Source organism: Aegilops tauschii, chromosome 1 (genome assembly GCF_002575655.3).
Source record: "Aegilops tauschii subsp. strangulata cultivar AL8/78 chromosome 1, Aet v6.0, whole genome shotgun sequence".
In the NCBI taxonomy this organism is placed as follows: Eukaryota; Viridiplantae; Streptophyta; class Magnoliopsida; order Poales; family Poaceae; genus Aegilops; species Aegilops tauschii.
Genome location: NC_053035.3, coordinates 92,412,397 through 92,426,456, shown reverse-complemented (window position 1 = coordinate 92,426,456; position 14,060 = coordinate 92,412,397). Strand labels below are relative to the sequence as shown.

At 45.8% G+C, this 14,060-nt stretch overlaps 1 protein-coding gene across 3 annotated transcripts; it reads right to left on the bottom strand.

Moving 5' to 3' along the window:
* Nucleotides 1-4,739: 4,739 nt before the first annotated feature.
* Nucleotides 4,740-13,826, bottom strand: LOC120973587 (putative disease resistance protein RGA4). 3 transcript variants are annotated; one of them, XM_040399414.3, is made up of 8 exons: nucleotides 9,480-13,826; nucleotides 8,639-9,282; nucleotides 8,437-8,545; nucleotides 8,054-8,179; nucleotides 7,843-7,919; nucleotides 7,678-7,768; nucleotides 7,332-7,573; nucleotides 4,740-7,155 (listed from the first exon to the last, which is right to left on the bottom strand). In XM_040399414.3, exon 1 carries the CDS (start codon nucleotides 13,338-13,340, stop codon nucleotides 9,843-9,845), a length of 3,498 nt encoding a protein of 1,165 aa, XP_040255348.1. In that variant the 5' UTR covers nucleotides 13,341-13,826; the 3' UTR covers nucleotides 4,740-7,155; nucleotides 7,332-7,573; nucleotides 7,678-7,768; nucleotides 7,843-7,919; nucleotides 8,054-8,179; nucleotides 8,437-8,545; nucleotides 8,639-9,282; nucleotides 9,480-9,842. The 3 variants fall into 3 exon arrangements, with proteins under 3 accessions (XP_040255348.1, XP_040255353.1, XP_040255346.1); XM_040399419.3 differs by having other exon boundaries at nucleotides 8,049-8,179; nucleotides 8,639-13,826; XM_040399412.3 differs by having other exon boundaries at nucleotides 8,639-13,826.
* Between the last annotated feature and the right edge of the window lie 234 nt (nucleotides 13,827-14,060).

Below are 14,060 nucleotides of genomic sequence, written 5' to 3'. Positions count from 1 at the left end.
CATCATTATATTAACTTTTTTTTAACTCATATTTTGGTAAGGCATCACATACCTTTGAATTTGGTAGTTCCAGGAAAAGGTACCAAGCCACTTCAGAGCATCTCTATCACATTCCGTATACTTGCCCCCCAAAAACAGCTTATTGGGTGCCCCCCAAGAAAATTCTGGGTATTAGGTTGCTGTGAACTAGCGGACCCTGAAATATCAATTTCAACTATATTAATTTACAGCAGTGCCTGACAAAACGTCTTATACAGTGGGGAGATGGACACCTCGCCCAGCCTGGTAGAGAGACTCATTATTTCTGTAGCGCAAGCATTACCCACATACATTATGGGTGTGTTTAAACGACCCTTCTCTGTTTGCGATGAGCTCACTAGGATGGTGCGGAGTTTCTATTGGGGGTCATCAAAAGGTAAACGGAAAGTTCATTGGCGTGGGATGATTTGTTGCAACCAAAAGGATAGAGTTGGTGCTGGATTTCCGTATGTTTAACCAAGCACTACTAGCGCGACAAGCTTGGCGGTTGATCACTAGGCCGGAAAGTTTATGCTTACAAGTACTCAAAAGCCAGGTACTACTCAACCTGGCAGTCAGGTCGCCCACGACCCTACCCATGGGTAGAGGAGGAGACCCATGCCCGAACCCGACGGGTGACCCGACCCAATAGGGCACCCATCGGGTCTATCATTTTAATTCATTTTTTAATTTTAACAGACTGCTTGCATGCCTGGAGTTTGGCTGTCGTTGCCTTTCCTCTGTACCGATGCCCTTCCGCCTCCTTTTATAGCTAAGTTCGGCCTACCCTGCGCTCCGGCAAGCGAGGTGGTACTAAAAGAGCACCTCCCATTTGTTGCCACGCACGCACAACACATCAGTCGTGCATGACCTTCAGCCACTGGAGTGGCCGAACTAGTACTCCTTTTATTAGGCTGAACTAGTAACTGTGAGATGGGCCTTATCACAAACATGCATGCATACTCCATCGTTAGTGCAGCGTTCACTAAAAAATGCTACTCCCAGTGTTGGGTTGTTCTAACTAAATTAATTAGCACATCTTCAGCAAAACGTCTACACATCATATAAAATAAAATAAAATATTTTAATCAATAGTATTAATCTGGTGACCCATCGGGCGACCCACGGATAGAACCTTGTGCCCATACCATACCCATGACTAATCGGGTTACCCATCGGGCTTACCCATCGGTTAATATAATGACCCATACCCTACCCATTAGGGTCGGGTGCCCATGGGCGCGGCCGCCCATGGGTGAGATTGCGGGGTTGAGGTACTACCCCGAGGGAAAGCTCGAAGATACAATGTTTACCGGGAATGCATCGTCATCTTGGCAGGCGATTAGCTCCGGGCTGGAGCTCTTGAAGAATGGCTTGGTATGGAGAGTTGGGAACAACAGAAGCATTCGAATCTGGAGGGATAATTGGATTCCCCGTCCGTATTCGTACAAGCCCATTACCTTGCAGGGAAGATGTCGTATCAGGTTTGTGTCTGATCTGCTGAATGACAACGGGTCTTGGAATACTAGACTGCTAGAGGAATATTTTGTTCCGGCTGATGTTACTGAGATTATGAAAATTCGAGCCTCACCACAACTGGAGGATGACACGCTAGCATGGGGGCATGGGAAAGATGGACTGTTTACAGTGAAGAGTGCATATCAACTTGCTTTCGATGAGGCTCATAGGGACACTGTCACCGGATCAAGTACTAGGCCGGAGCCCGGAGGGGTCATGTCCTTGTTGGAAAGTGATCTGGTCGAGCAATGTCCCACCCTCAGTCCGAAACTTTGCGTGGAAAACTGCGACGAATGCCTTGCCAACTCGTCAAAAGAAGCACAGTAGGGGATTGGTGATAGATGATAGATGCCCAATTTGTGCCATGGAGGCCGAGGACAATTTCCACCCCCTTTGTCGTTGTACTTATGCTCTTGACTTGTGGGCAACTATGTCGGATGTATGGAACCTCCCTGATCTTGCCTCCATTCGGAGCAGTGGGAAATAATGGCTGCTGCACATGCTTGATCCGCTGCCTGAAATTGGACGTTGCATGGTTCTCATGACCTTCTGGAGAATTGGGCACATTCGCAATGAAGTAGTGCACCATAAACCTGCACCTCCTAAGGAAGCTTCTAAAAGGTTTTTGGTAAGTTATTTGAATCCTTGATAGGCCCGAAGATCGATCTCACCTCTGATCCGATTAAAGAGAAATTGCTAGTGACATATGATACAACTTTGAAAATCCCACATCTGATAAAGGATGCAGCTCCCCCTCTAGTGTGGTGTCCGCTAACGCCATGATGGGTGAAACTGAATACCGATGGGTCATTTGCAGAGGATGGCACGGCTGGAGCTGGTATGGTGCTGCGAGATGATAGAGGTCACATTATTTACTCAACGTGTAGACAACTCCTCTCTTGCCAGGAAGCACTTGAAGTTGAACTTTGTGCTTGCATGGAAGGACTGTCTTTTGCCATGCAGAGGAGTGACTTGCCAATTATAGTTGAATGGACTCTGTCGTCGCTGTCAAGCTGATTCAAGCTTCGGATCTTGATAGATCGATTTATTCTTCTATAGTTAGAGATTAGGCACCTTATGTCTCTTCGTGATTCCTGTGTTACTCATAGAAATTACATTCAAAATAAGGTTGTCGATAGCTTAGCTAAATTTGCTAGATTAGAGGGCAGAACAATGACCTGGATTGGTTCTGAGCCGATAGATTCTTTAAAGCTTGCCAAAGCTGATTGTTCAGACAGTGTAATTTGAGTAATGCAAGAGTTTACTCGCAAAAAAACAAAAAAATTATTTTCACATTATTGTAGAAAAAAGGCTTTTGGACACCGTGGCGGGGGGAGCTCGGCCTGATCCTCGCTGATGCTCGAGTTGAAGGCTCGGCTCAGGAGGCAGCGGTTGCCGGCTTGGCGTGGGCGCGGGAGGTGGCGGAGCAGGGAAAGAACAACAGTAGTTCTATTATTAGCAAATGCAGTGCTCGACCTTGCATCTGTTTGACGTATCTTTTACTCAACCCGTGCTCGTGCTTGCTTTAGCGTAGCAATTCGTCTAGCAAATCATGAACGGAGAATTTCATACACTTGGAGAAAAGCTGTTGCTCACGGCTAATCTGCCAATTTCTACTATCCCATTCCTACCCTTTCGTAAGATGTCAAGCCGTAAGGTGTCCATGACGCAGGGCATCACCTTGGTAATGAAATCTTGATACAAGGTTAAAAATTCCACGTGTTACAAGGTCATCACAGGCAGGGCAGGAGCATGGGGTCTCTTCGATCTCTTGAGTGCCACACTCCCTGAAGCCCCAACCCTGTAATCACTGAACCATGTCAACGGCCAGGGCTCCGGATGGAGAAGGTGTTCCTCGGGTCCACTGCAAGGTGAAATCTTCCATGCTTAGAAACGAAACTATTGACGAGAGTCGATATTCTCCCTCAGCCGCCGTTGGTGCTGCTTGGGCAGATTTTTGTCTCGTCACAAGGGGAAAAAATAACACTAAATCATCTAAGCAAGACTAGCAACACATTATGGTTATGAAGACAGATGTGATAAATAGTGAAATTCTCTGTTCGATTACAAATAGCAGTTTGACGGGTCTCTAATCAACACAAGATGAAAGATTGTATAACTCAAATTACCGACTAAGACTAGCAAAAAGAAAACCGCTATTAGCTGAATCACGTCCCTCCCGTCCCTCGCGTCGCCCCTAGGGCGACTCGGGGGAGTCTAGGGTTCCCCCCCGCCGCCTCCCCCCACCTCCCCCACCCCCCTCGCCGCCATCGGAGACGACCGTCGGGAAAGCCCGCGCGGGCGCCGGGGAAGGTGGCGGCAGGGTCTTCGGTGCTTCTTCTTCACGGAGGCCATCGGATCCAGGGCGGCGACCCCTGCTGGCGTGGCGTGCAGTGTGCCTGAGGGTTCGGCCGTGAGGACGGCGAGCCGCAGGCGTGCCAGATCTGGAGGTATTGCCCCCTTCCCTTCCATGCATCCCTTCCCAGTCCCCGGTTTGGTTTGGATCTTGCCGGATCCACCTCCGGTGTGTTCTGGTGGAGCAGATCGGTGTCCGGGGGAAACCTTGGCCGCCTTGGCTGGCCGGCAGTGGCGACGCCGCTTTTTGGCGCCGCTTTCCTCCTTGGGGGCGCTGCTGAGGGCACCATCTCTCCACTCTGACCCATGTTCGGGTGAAAGCCCAAGATCCGATGCGGATCGGGCGTCGGCGGCGCCCCGTAACCTTCCTGGAGGCGACGCCAAGGACATTGGGATCGGATGGAAGGGTCTGCAGGTGAGGGGTGGGGATGTGCTGCCTCCCTTTCGGTGGAGCGGTGTTTCTTTCTATATATTCTTGGCGGCGGCTCTTGGCGGCATGGAGCAGCGGAGGCTTGGCGTCAGATGTGTGGTGACAGACACGCGCAGGAGGTCGACGCTGTCTGGCGTCGTGGTGGCGTCGGCAGCAGCGAGACCGGGCAAGGCCGATGCAACAGTACAGCTCTGAAGATGGATATGTGGCAGGTGGCTGTGGCGGCCTCATACCCGGCAGGCGTCCTGGTTGAGGAGCACGTCGGACTGGTGGGTGCCCATACCCGGCAGGCGTCCTGGTTGAGACCTCAGGTTTTAGATGTTAGGTTTGGCTGCGAGGTCTGTTTATTAGGCTCAGACCATCAGCGCCCTTTCATCAGTTAGATAGGAGTAGCGACAGAAGTTGCGAAGATGATGGCTTTGGTCTTGCTGTTGTACGACTTTGTAAGGTCTTGTGTTAATAATTAATAAATTGGCCGTATGCATCGTCCAGATGCAGAGGCCGGGGGTATTCCTCCTTTTCTAAAAAAAAATTACCGACTAAAACTACAGGGCCTGCTGCTGACTTGGCAGTAGAGAACAAGCTCATTAAATCAAAGCCCCAGGTTAACCTGCTGCCAGCTGGTGGTGCAAGAGGAATTCTCATCAATATGGTTCGATTATTCTTCTCCCACGATTCTGGATGTATGGCTTCCTCTATCGTGAAGTGAAACTTTAACACTTTCCATAAGATGCAACTGATTTGACGAAGCGGAGCAGGCGACGGAAGGTAGTCTTTGGTTGTTCTCGAGCTTTGTAAATCTGCAAGCTTACAACAGATAATGCACAAATTTACATGGTCGCATCCTAATGCCCTTACAGCCGTGCATCATTTAGTTTGGAGAAAAGTATGTTTTTGGTCCCTCAAGTTTCCACAAAGTATAGACTTGGTTCCTTAAGATTTTTTGATATACATTTGGTCCCTCAATTCTCAAAACCGGATAAGTTTGATCCTAAACCAGATTTTGAGCACGTTGACCGGGTTTGACCGCCACAAAACCGCTCGATGAATACTATATTAAAAAAAAAACTTCAAAAAATGACAAAATTTTACTAGAGCCCGTCCGATGTCATTTCATGACAAAATTTTGGTCGCACCTTGCGCACGTAAGCATATTGGACCCCAAAAAATTTCAGAATTTTTTATTTTGTTTTGATATTTTTAATTTATTATTCATTAGGCAGATATTTTTGTTTTTTTGCCACGAGCTCCTCGAGTGCTGAAAGAGCCCGAAATTTTGTTCCCATCTTGCGCATGTAAGCATATTCGACCCCAAAAAATTTCAGATTTTTTTGAAGTTTCTTTTTAAATTACTGTTCATCAGGCGGTTTTGTGGCGGTCAAAACCGGTCAACGTGCTCAAAATCTGGTTTCGGACCAAACTTATCCGGTTTTGAGACTTGAGGGACCAAATGTATACCAAAAAATCTTGAGGGACCAAGTCTATACTTTGTGGGAACTTGAGGGACCAAAAACATACTTTTCTCTTTAGTTTGTTTAACAATAAAGTCAGTAGATTGCTTGACTTCAGCACTATGAACAAGGTAAACCTAGGTTGCTGTCCGGCTTTGATCTCCTTTATTAAGCACAAGTGCTAAAAGTTGTCCCAAGAGTGAGCTTTTCAGTATGGAGTTACTCATCATGGTCTAGAATCTCTCTCAATCACACGTCTATGGCTCCTCACTGGCCGTTGGCCATGATCTCCCTACCACTAAAATATACTACTATATGCATATGTGGAGGCTTATGTGTGGTTTGGTGGGGTAAATGGAGTAAGCAAATCTAAATTTCAGTTATTGCAAAGTTAAATAAGTATCCGAAACTAGTACAGTGAAGCCTTGTCATGCCAGTCATAGGAAGAATGATGTTATAGCTGAGAAGACGTGAAAAGGAAAAAAGAATTATCCGAGTAACAGAAGGTGATCTGTATACCACATGGAGAGTGGACATCAGCTGATCAAAAGGAAGAGAATGTTCTGAGCGGCACAAGGTGAGCTCTAGAACTATTATCGGATATGGATACCTCGTCGAGAGCGGGCATCAGCTGATGACTGCAGAAGGATATGGAAGTATGCTCTAATTGACTCCTCCCACTCGATGGAAAAACAGAGCCCCTTAAATTTTGATTGCCAGCACTCCTTTTTTCTTATTTTTTTCCTCGTGATTGCCAGCACTTCTTTTCCTTTTTTTTTTTCTCTCTTTGGGCTCTATATTGCCAATACTCTTTTTTCCTTTTTTCCATTACTATTTTCTCCGAAAGAATTGTGTGAATGAGCAGTATGACACATCAGGAAGAAGTGGCTTATACAAGGTGAACGGATACACAGACAAAGTATGCAAGATTGCACTGTACGAACTGCAATGAAAAGTGTCAGAGAGGGTAGCAATGGAAGGAAAGAAGGAGAATGACTGGCTTTCAAGAGCTTCTGACTAGATGGATACAGAGTTAACAAAGCTCACCAAATATTTAGATTGCACAAATGATGGTTCAGTTTTGTTATATGTATGGCTCTGGTGGGACAAAATAATAGTCTAAATCAATCTAGGTAACACCAACTTACTTCACTCAACTCTTGGGGTTTTGATCAGGAGACATTGAAAAAAATAGCAACCTAGGTCACCAAATATCATCGAAGCAATGAAACTGTGAGGGCTAGAATGTGACCAAATAAATTATATGCACGATCCAATGTAAACTCACATTTGAATAAAGTGAGAAAATGTTGTACCATTCCTTGACCCAGCATTCTTTTACTAACTTCATCTCCGCATTCTGTTCTTCAGTTATTTCCTAACCTGCATTGGTACAAAATAATATGCATTTTAGTATGAGTATCTCTGGCGATTTAGTAATTTGCATTTTGTACATGATACCCAGACCTGACTCCAGGAAATAGCATTAAATTTTATTTTAACACTTTCTCCTAGAATCATCTCCTGTTTCAGATCAACAAGACGGAAAGAGCGATTACCTTAGGGCAGCTGATAGTTGGAAAGCACTTCTTTTGCGAAATGGAAGCCTTTTTATTGCTTCTTCGCTTCGTTGCTGCAAATAGTTGAGCTAATTTGCTGCGTGGCGAATTATCTTGGTAGATATCTTCCAAGTAAATTGCATCCTTGTTCTGGCATTCACCAACTGACAATCACCCAATGCCAATGCAGCTCTTACAATCTCAGGTTCAAGACAAATGGCATATTCCTACAGCTTGCTTGCCTGCAAATAAGGAAAAATAAAGTAATAGCTTGCCAAAGGGCACTACTATTGAGGGAATGCATACAAAATAAAATCATGAGAGACGTGCTTTGCAGAAAGCTTACCTTGCAGGCGTCAACAAACTTGAGATCCATTGCAGACTGGTCCATAACCTTTGTTGCTTCTTGTGGAGTGCTAGATAAGCATGAACCAAACCTGAGAATATATTATGTTAGGATCATAAAATTCAACTAATAGTGATGGGAGTTTTTGTCAGTTCCGTAACTTACTAAGCGGAAAGCCGGTAACAAGACTAGCATTCACATCTGTTGGAGTACAAAGTATAACCAAGTCCGCATGGCATTTTCTGCAAAGGAAAATCAGTAAGATTCGAAAATATAAATGAAAAATGAAATGTGAAAGCTAAAAATCATGCAGTGTCCTAGCATAGCAAAATTAGGGTCAGTTCAGTAACATACTAAGCAGGAGTGTGAACCTTACAGTAACATCAGCAGCAATTGGCATGCGAGCCTGACAACTAGAGCACCAAGTCTTCAGAAGTCATGAAGGAAGAGTAAATGCGAAGTATCTAGTCTAGAGGCTAAGAGAACAAGCAAAAAAAATCACCTGCACAAAAAGGGAAAAATAAATGGTGAATACAACAAGACAAACAAACACTGTAATTCCACAAACTGAGGATTACATGATTTCCTAAATGTTTATTTGTGGGGATAAAGTTCCATGTTGGGCTGTACTCCCTCCGTCCGGAAATACTTGTCATCAAAATAAATAAAAGGAGATGTATCTAGATGTATTTTAGTTCTAGATACATCTTTTTTTATCCATTTTGATGACAAGTTTTTTTGGACGGAGGGAGTACTTACCATATTGGAACAGGAAGAAGATACCACCCGGAGACCTTCTCGTATGTAAAGTATGCATGGATGGAGAGAATCCTACAAGGCTAGAAGAATGTACAACTCCCAAGAAACCCTGCGCAGTAGATCGAATAGAATCACATACTGTTAACAAATAAAAGTGGCTTGTGTGTGTGGTCTTCATGAAAAGCAAGGAAGTGCCTGTTACCTTGGATTAGTCTATAGCCTGATCAATGGGATGGTCCCCATTAACCGCCTTCATTCCTGTGTTAGCTTTTTGTTGAGGAGACATCTGACATCTAACTCTTGCAGCGAGTCGGGGAGGCCATTCTCGGGCAGCGACCTGATGGCTGGACACAGCCTGATCTGTAATCTCTTGAGGTTGGTGAGCTTGTGTAGCCCTGCTGGGAGACACCGCAGCTTGATGCAATCGTCGACAACTAACTCTTGCAGCGAGCCAGGGAGGCCATTCTTTGGCAGCGACAGGATGGCTCCAGGTCTCCAGATCAATAATTTCTTGAGGTTGGTGAGCTTGTTTAGCCCTGCTGGGAGGCGCCGCAGCTTAGGACACCACTGGAATTGGAGGTCCTGGAGGGACCTGAGGAGGGAAAGGGCCTCCTCTTGCTCCTTGGTGAAGCACTCCACCTCTTTGTTGTGTTCAAAAGATAATTTGGTGAGGGAGGAAGAGAGGAGGCGGCAGATGGGCGCGGTAAGGACTCCTGCCACTTCATCCGTCTCGAGTTCCTGCAGTTTTGGGAAAGGAAGCAGCTGCTCGCCCTGCAGCTCCCGTGCGGGATCCCAATCAGCAAAGAATTTGGGGGTGCCGCGGACTTGTAATGCGGTGAGCTGGCCCTGTGTAAGAAGATGCAACAGGCCCTCACATCTTAAATCCTCACCCAAACAATTAATGCATAAGTTCTCGACAGAGGCGAGGTTCGAGAGAAGCACTAGCGTGTCCATGTTTCCCATAGGATCTTCAAGGAAGAGGCGTTGCAGGGAGGATGGGAAAGGGCAACAGGAAGAGAGATCGGACAGGAACTTGGGGCAACCTTCTATTATTATTTTCTTGAGGGAGTGCATGGCTTGCAGACCTCCTACTCCTGTCTCGTGGTTCTTGGCAGCCAGAATAAGCTCTCGACAGCCCTTCAAGATCAACTCCCTGAGAGAGCGGGAGAGATGGGCCGGTAGGAGCAGCAGCCCATCATCGTCTTCTTCTTGTTCTACAACAACCTCCTCTAATGATGCTACTCCCTCTTCCTCCACCTCCTGCACTCTTTCTAGTTGCTCATCTGTTCCATGTGTATCCTGCAATTCAATAGCAGCTGAAGAAGATGGCAGTGAATGCGATGTTGCCGTTTGTTGATGCTCGGCCTCCACATTCAACCGTGTTATCTTCTCACTTCCCCATATATTCAAGCCAAGAGCTCAGGGAGATGAGTGAGTAGGCATGTCACTTCCTTCCCACTAAAATTGCACCTCCATAATTTTAAACTGGTAACTGGAAGCTGCCATATGGTGTCACTTCTTGCTAACGGCAGGAATAAATTGCTAGAACCATTTATTTCCAGGGTCTCCAACATGGTTAGCATTTGAAGGTGTTTTTCAGCCAGAGGTGGGCAATTTTTGATACACAGTATTTGTAGTTGGGTTAAATTATGGAATGCCAAAACCGTTTCATCTAAGCTATGCATATCACCATTTCCTTCTATGCTCAAAGAGTGATATGTTTTGCTTGAATAACGTAACTCCTCCAGACCTCTTCCCACACGTGTCAGTGTAACAGAGCACAAAGCGTCACTATAAGGAATAGGAGGCAGTGACAACAGGTTTCGGCAATCCTCAATTTTAAGCTCATTTAGCCTAGGAAACCAAGTCACACATGAATCTGTTTCCAAGGGGTAACAACTAGTATAAGATGAAAATGGTAACTCAGTTAGTTCAGGGCAATCCTTCACAATGAGTACCTCTATAAGTGAGAAGTACCAAGGGCAAACTTCATTTGCTACCCATCTTCTTAATCTTGGCAACCCAATTAGTTCTAGCCTTTTTAAGTTACGAAAGCATGGGCCTGTGATGCAACTGGAAAACTCTTCTCCAGACTCACGCTCTTCTACAGATTGACCAATCACATATAACTCTCCAAGGGGTGGAAGGTGTTTCCAAGCTACGCTGTCTAGGCAGAGAGCCTCCAGACCTTTGGTCAACAGATTTTTGCCCAGCCATGTAGGGCAAGTAGAGCCTCCATGCCCATCAATGCATAGCTCATGAAGATTGCTATGTGGCCGTAGCCTCTCAAGTAATTGATCTTCTTCGTCAGGACTCGTATTTGACCGGCCTTTCTTCCAACTGAGTGTTAATCGCTGCAAGCAGTTTTTGCGTAAGAGTTTTGCCTCATGCGCTTCATTTACTAGTGCATTTTCAAGATTGCAAATGTGAAGTGATCCTCCTATCTCTTCTAGTTTCCCCAGCTCCATTAATTCAAACCCATTACTTTCTTGCTTAACTTTAAATCTCTTTAGCTCTTGTAAGTTCTCTAGTTTTCCCACATTACAAATATTCGAATGGAATTCATACGATGGGACAAGGAAATGGCGCAATTTTACAAGGTTACCCATTTCTTCGTGCAAACTATGAACACCCTCCCAGTCACTTATGTCTAGCACCCTTAACTGATAAAATCTTGGTATACTCTTTGGTACCTGTTTTTTACTATAATACTTTGACACAAGCCGTAGGTAGCGGAGATGGACAAGATCCGAAAAGTTGTGCAATAGAAATTCCACATGGTAGAACATTGTTGACAAATAGACAACACGCAAAGATTTTGCATCTTTGAATAGATCACTGAATATGCGAACAAAGCTTGCATTGTAATCTCCAAACAACATCAAAGTGCGTAGGTTCTCAGTTTTCAGTATCTTTCTTGTTTTATTCAGTTCTTTCATAAAATTTTCTTTGACAATTCCATCCTCACTATTGGATGGATCACTCATACTAATGGACAAGTGGTAAACAGATGGTGCAATTTCTACAGCTCTTGGGCTAGAGGAAGATATATGTAGACACTCTTGTGAGGAAACCTTCAATGCTAAATCATGCAGCAGGTCATGAATAACATAGTGTTTACCTGAATCACCTGTTCCTATTTTGAAAAATCCATAATTAACTAAGTCATTCAAGTTGTTCCGCCCAATATCTTCAATTCTTTTGATTCTATTATCTGGATGTATAATGTCAAGTCCTATCCAAAAGTGAATCAGCTCCTCACTATCAAACTTGTAATCTTCCGGAAATAATGCACATGGGGAAAAGCATTGTTGCAGGTGAAAAGGTAGGTAGTCATAGCTAACTTTCATTGCAGGCATAATATCGTGCTCATTGGTCTGTGATTCCCATTCTTTGCTTTCAAGAACTCTTGTCCAGTGATCTACAGATATGTTATTTCTCAGCAATCTACCCACGGTTTTTGCTGCAAGAGGAGAACCCTTCAATTTTTCCACAATTTTTTCCCCGATTTCAATTAAGTTGTCATCATTATTTCGTTGATTAGTGTCACCAAAAACACATGCTAGAAAAAGGGTCCAATATTCTTTCGGTTCCAAACCTTCTAGATGTACTGGTTTATCTCTTTGCTTTACCATTTCAGCTACCTCAAGGAATCTAGTTGTGACCAGAATTGTGTCACCGTTTCCTTGCTCTTTCTGAAAGGGAACTAAAAATCTTTTCCAGTCGTCTTCATTACCATATTTCCATATATCATCCAAAACAAGTAAAAATCTTCTATTTTTGAGTCTTTTTTCAATTAATTTCTGAAGTTGGTCCAAGTTATGCACCTCACTATCTGCTTTCTCTTTTTCGTCTTCGGCTTTAGGGATGGAGCTCACAATCTCTTGTGTCAACTTATGCACACTAAAGTCAAGAGATACACATACCCAAACTCGAATTTTGAAATGGTCTTGCACTTCTTTGTTGTTATATATGTATTGAGTTAGAGTTGTCTTTCCTATGCCCCCAGGACCCACTATAGGGATGACCGTGAGTTTTTTATGAATGTATTCATCGTTTGTAATATGCTCAATAATTGTGTTCTTCTGGGGTTCCCTCCCATACAACGTAGGCTCTAAAGCTTGTGAGGTGGTTATGGGTCTACCTGTAGAGGCAACATTGCCAATACCACTAGAACGCAGTAATCGTAGCTCGGTACTGACAGAGCCCGACAGTTCTAGGCCAAGAATGGTGGAGACCTTAGCACACAGGGGCTTTAGTTCGTCCGCGATGCATTTCATTCTGACAGAGACGTCCACCCTATCAAATTTCAGCTTTGGTACTCTAGGGGCATGCTTGCTATCATCACTATCGTCACTATCATCATCTTCATGAACAGATAGAGAAGAAGAGCAGAGGAGTCGATTACCGAAGTCGTGCACGGTGGTACGAGTACGGGAAGCGAGCCGGCGCACGCACATGCATGACTCATCAGGTTTGTAAGTGTCACCTGCAGCAGCAGATGAGCACGAGCCACACCCAAGCAGCTTGGCGGCAGCTTTGGCCGTATGCCGAGCATCGCGGACAAGGTTATGGACGCACCCGCGGTCGTCGTGGTCGGCGGTCTCGAAGGTGCCGTCGAGCTCGTCCTGGATGCGGAAGTAGTCGAGCTCGTCGAGCACGTCGTCGGCGCCGTACGCCAGGGCGCGCAGCCTCTGCAGCAGCAGAACGAGCGCGTGGCTGCGGATCTCCCTGTCGCGGGCGTTGTCGAGCATGGCCTGCGCGTAGAGGAGCTCCGTCTTGAGCGCCTCGACGTTGGGGCCGAGGCCCGAGCTGGCCACCCAGGCCTCCACCAGGCCGTCGGAGAGCGAGCTCAGCGCCCTGCCCAGCACCCACCGTGCCCCGCTGATGGTGGCGGACTCCATCGGCGGAGACTGGCTAACTACTTTTTTTTCTTCTGTTTTTTCTTTTCTCCTGGAGGATGCCTAACTAGCTATAGATTTCTTTTAGGTGATGAAACTAGCTATGGATGGATTGCATTGCGATTACGAGTGGCCGATGAGTGAGCAGGCTGAAGGAAAGGGGAATTTCTCGGAGTGTTTGGTGTGTGAGAGGGGAGCGAGGATTCTACGTACCCTATATAGACCCGGCCGAGGTCCATGATCGTGAGGAGAACCCACGAGCGTTAATGCTTGGCCCCAGCCACGTGTAGGTGTCCAATGCAGTTGTCTACGGTTACTGAAAAAGGCTTTCGCCCCACTTTAAAGCAAACCACCACAACCAAACGGTATACATAAGTTCACCACACACAGTCACACGAACATAGAGTACAAATAGGTTATGCTGAGGGCACAGCTCAACAAACCCTAAAAAAAGAGAAAAACGACGGCGGGTCAACCGCGGTAGCATGGAAGGAGCTAATCTGGCTCGGGCGGTGGAGGAGGGAGCGGCGAGCGAAGAGCCATCGCGCGAAGGTCGGAGATGATGATGGTGATGGCGTCTCGGTCTTGGTGACGGCTAAGCGGCCGCCAGAGCTGCAAGTAACCACACAATTTGAACACAGCATCAGTAGCGCGTCGGAGAGGAACCCGCTGAATGGCAAGCTTATTACGCACAGTCCAGAGCGTCCATGCGAGCACCGCAAT

What these genes read in the sequence shown, in the direction of transcription:
- LOC120973587 (XM_040399419.3), bottom strand. Translation starts at nt 13,340, where the DNA reads ATGGAGTCCGCCACCATCAGCGGGGCACGGTGGGTGCTGGGCAGGGCG.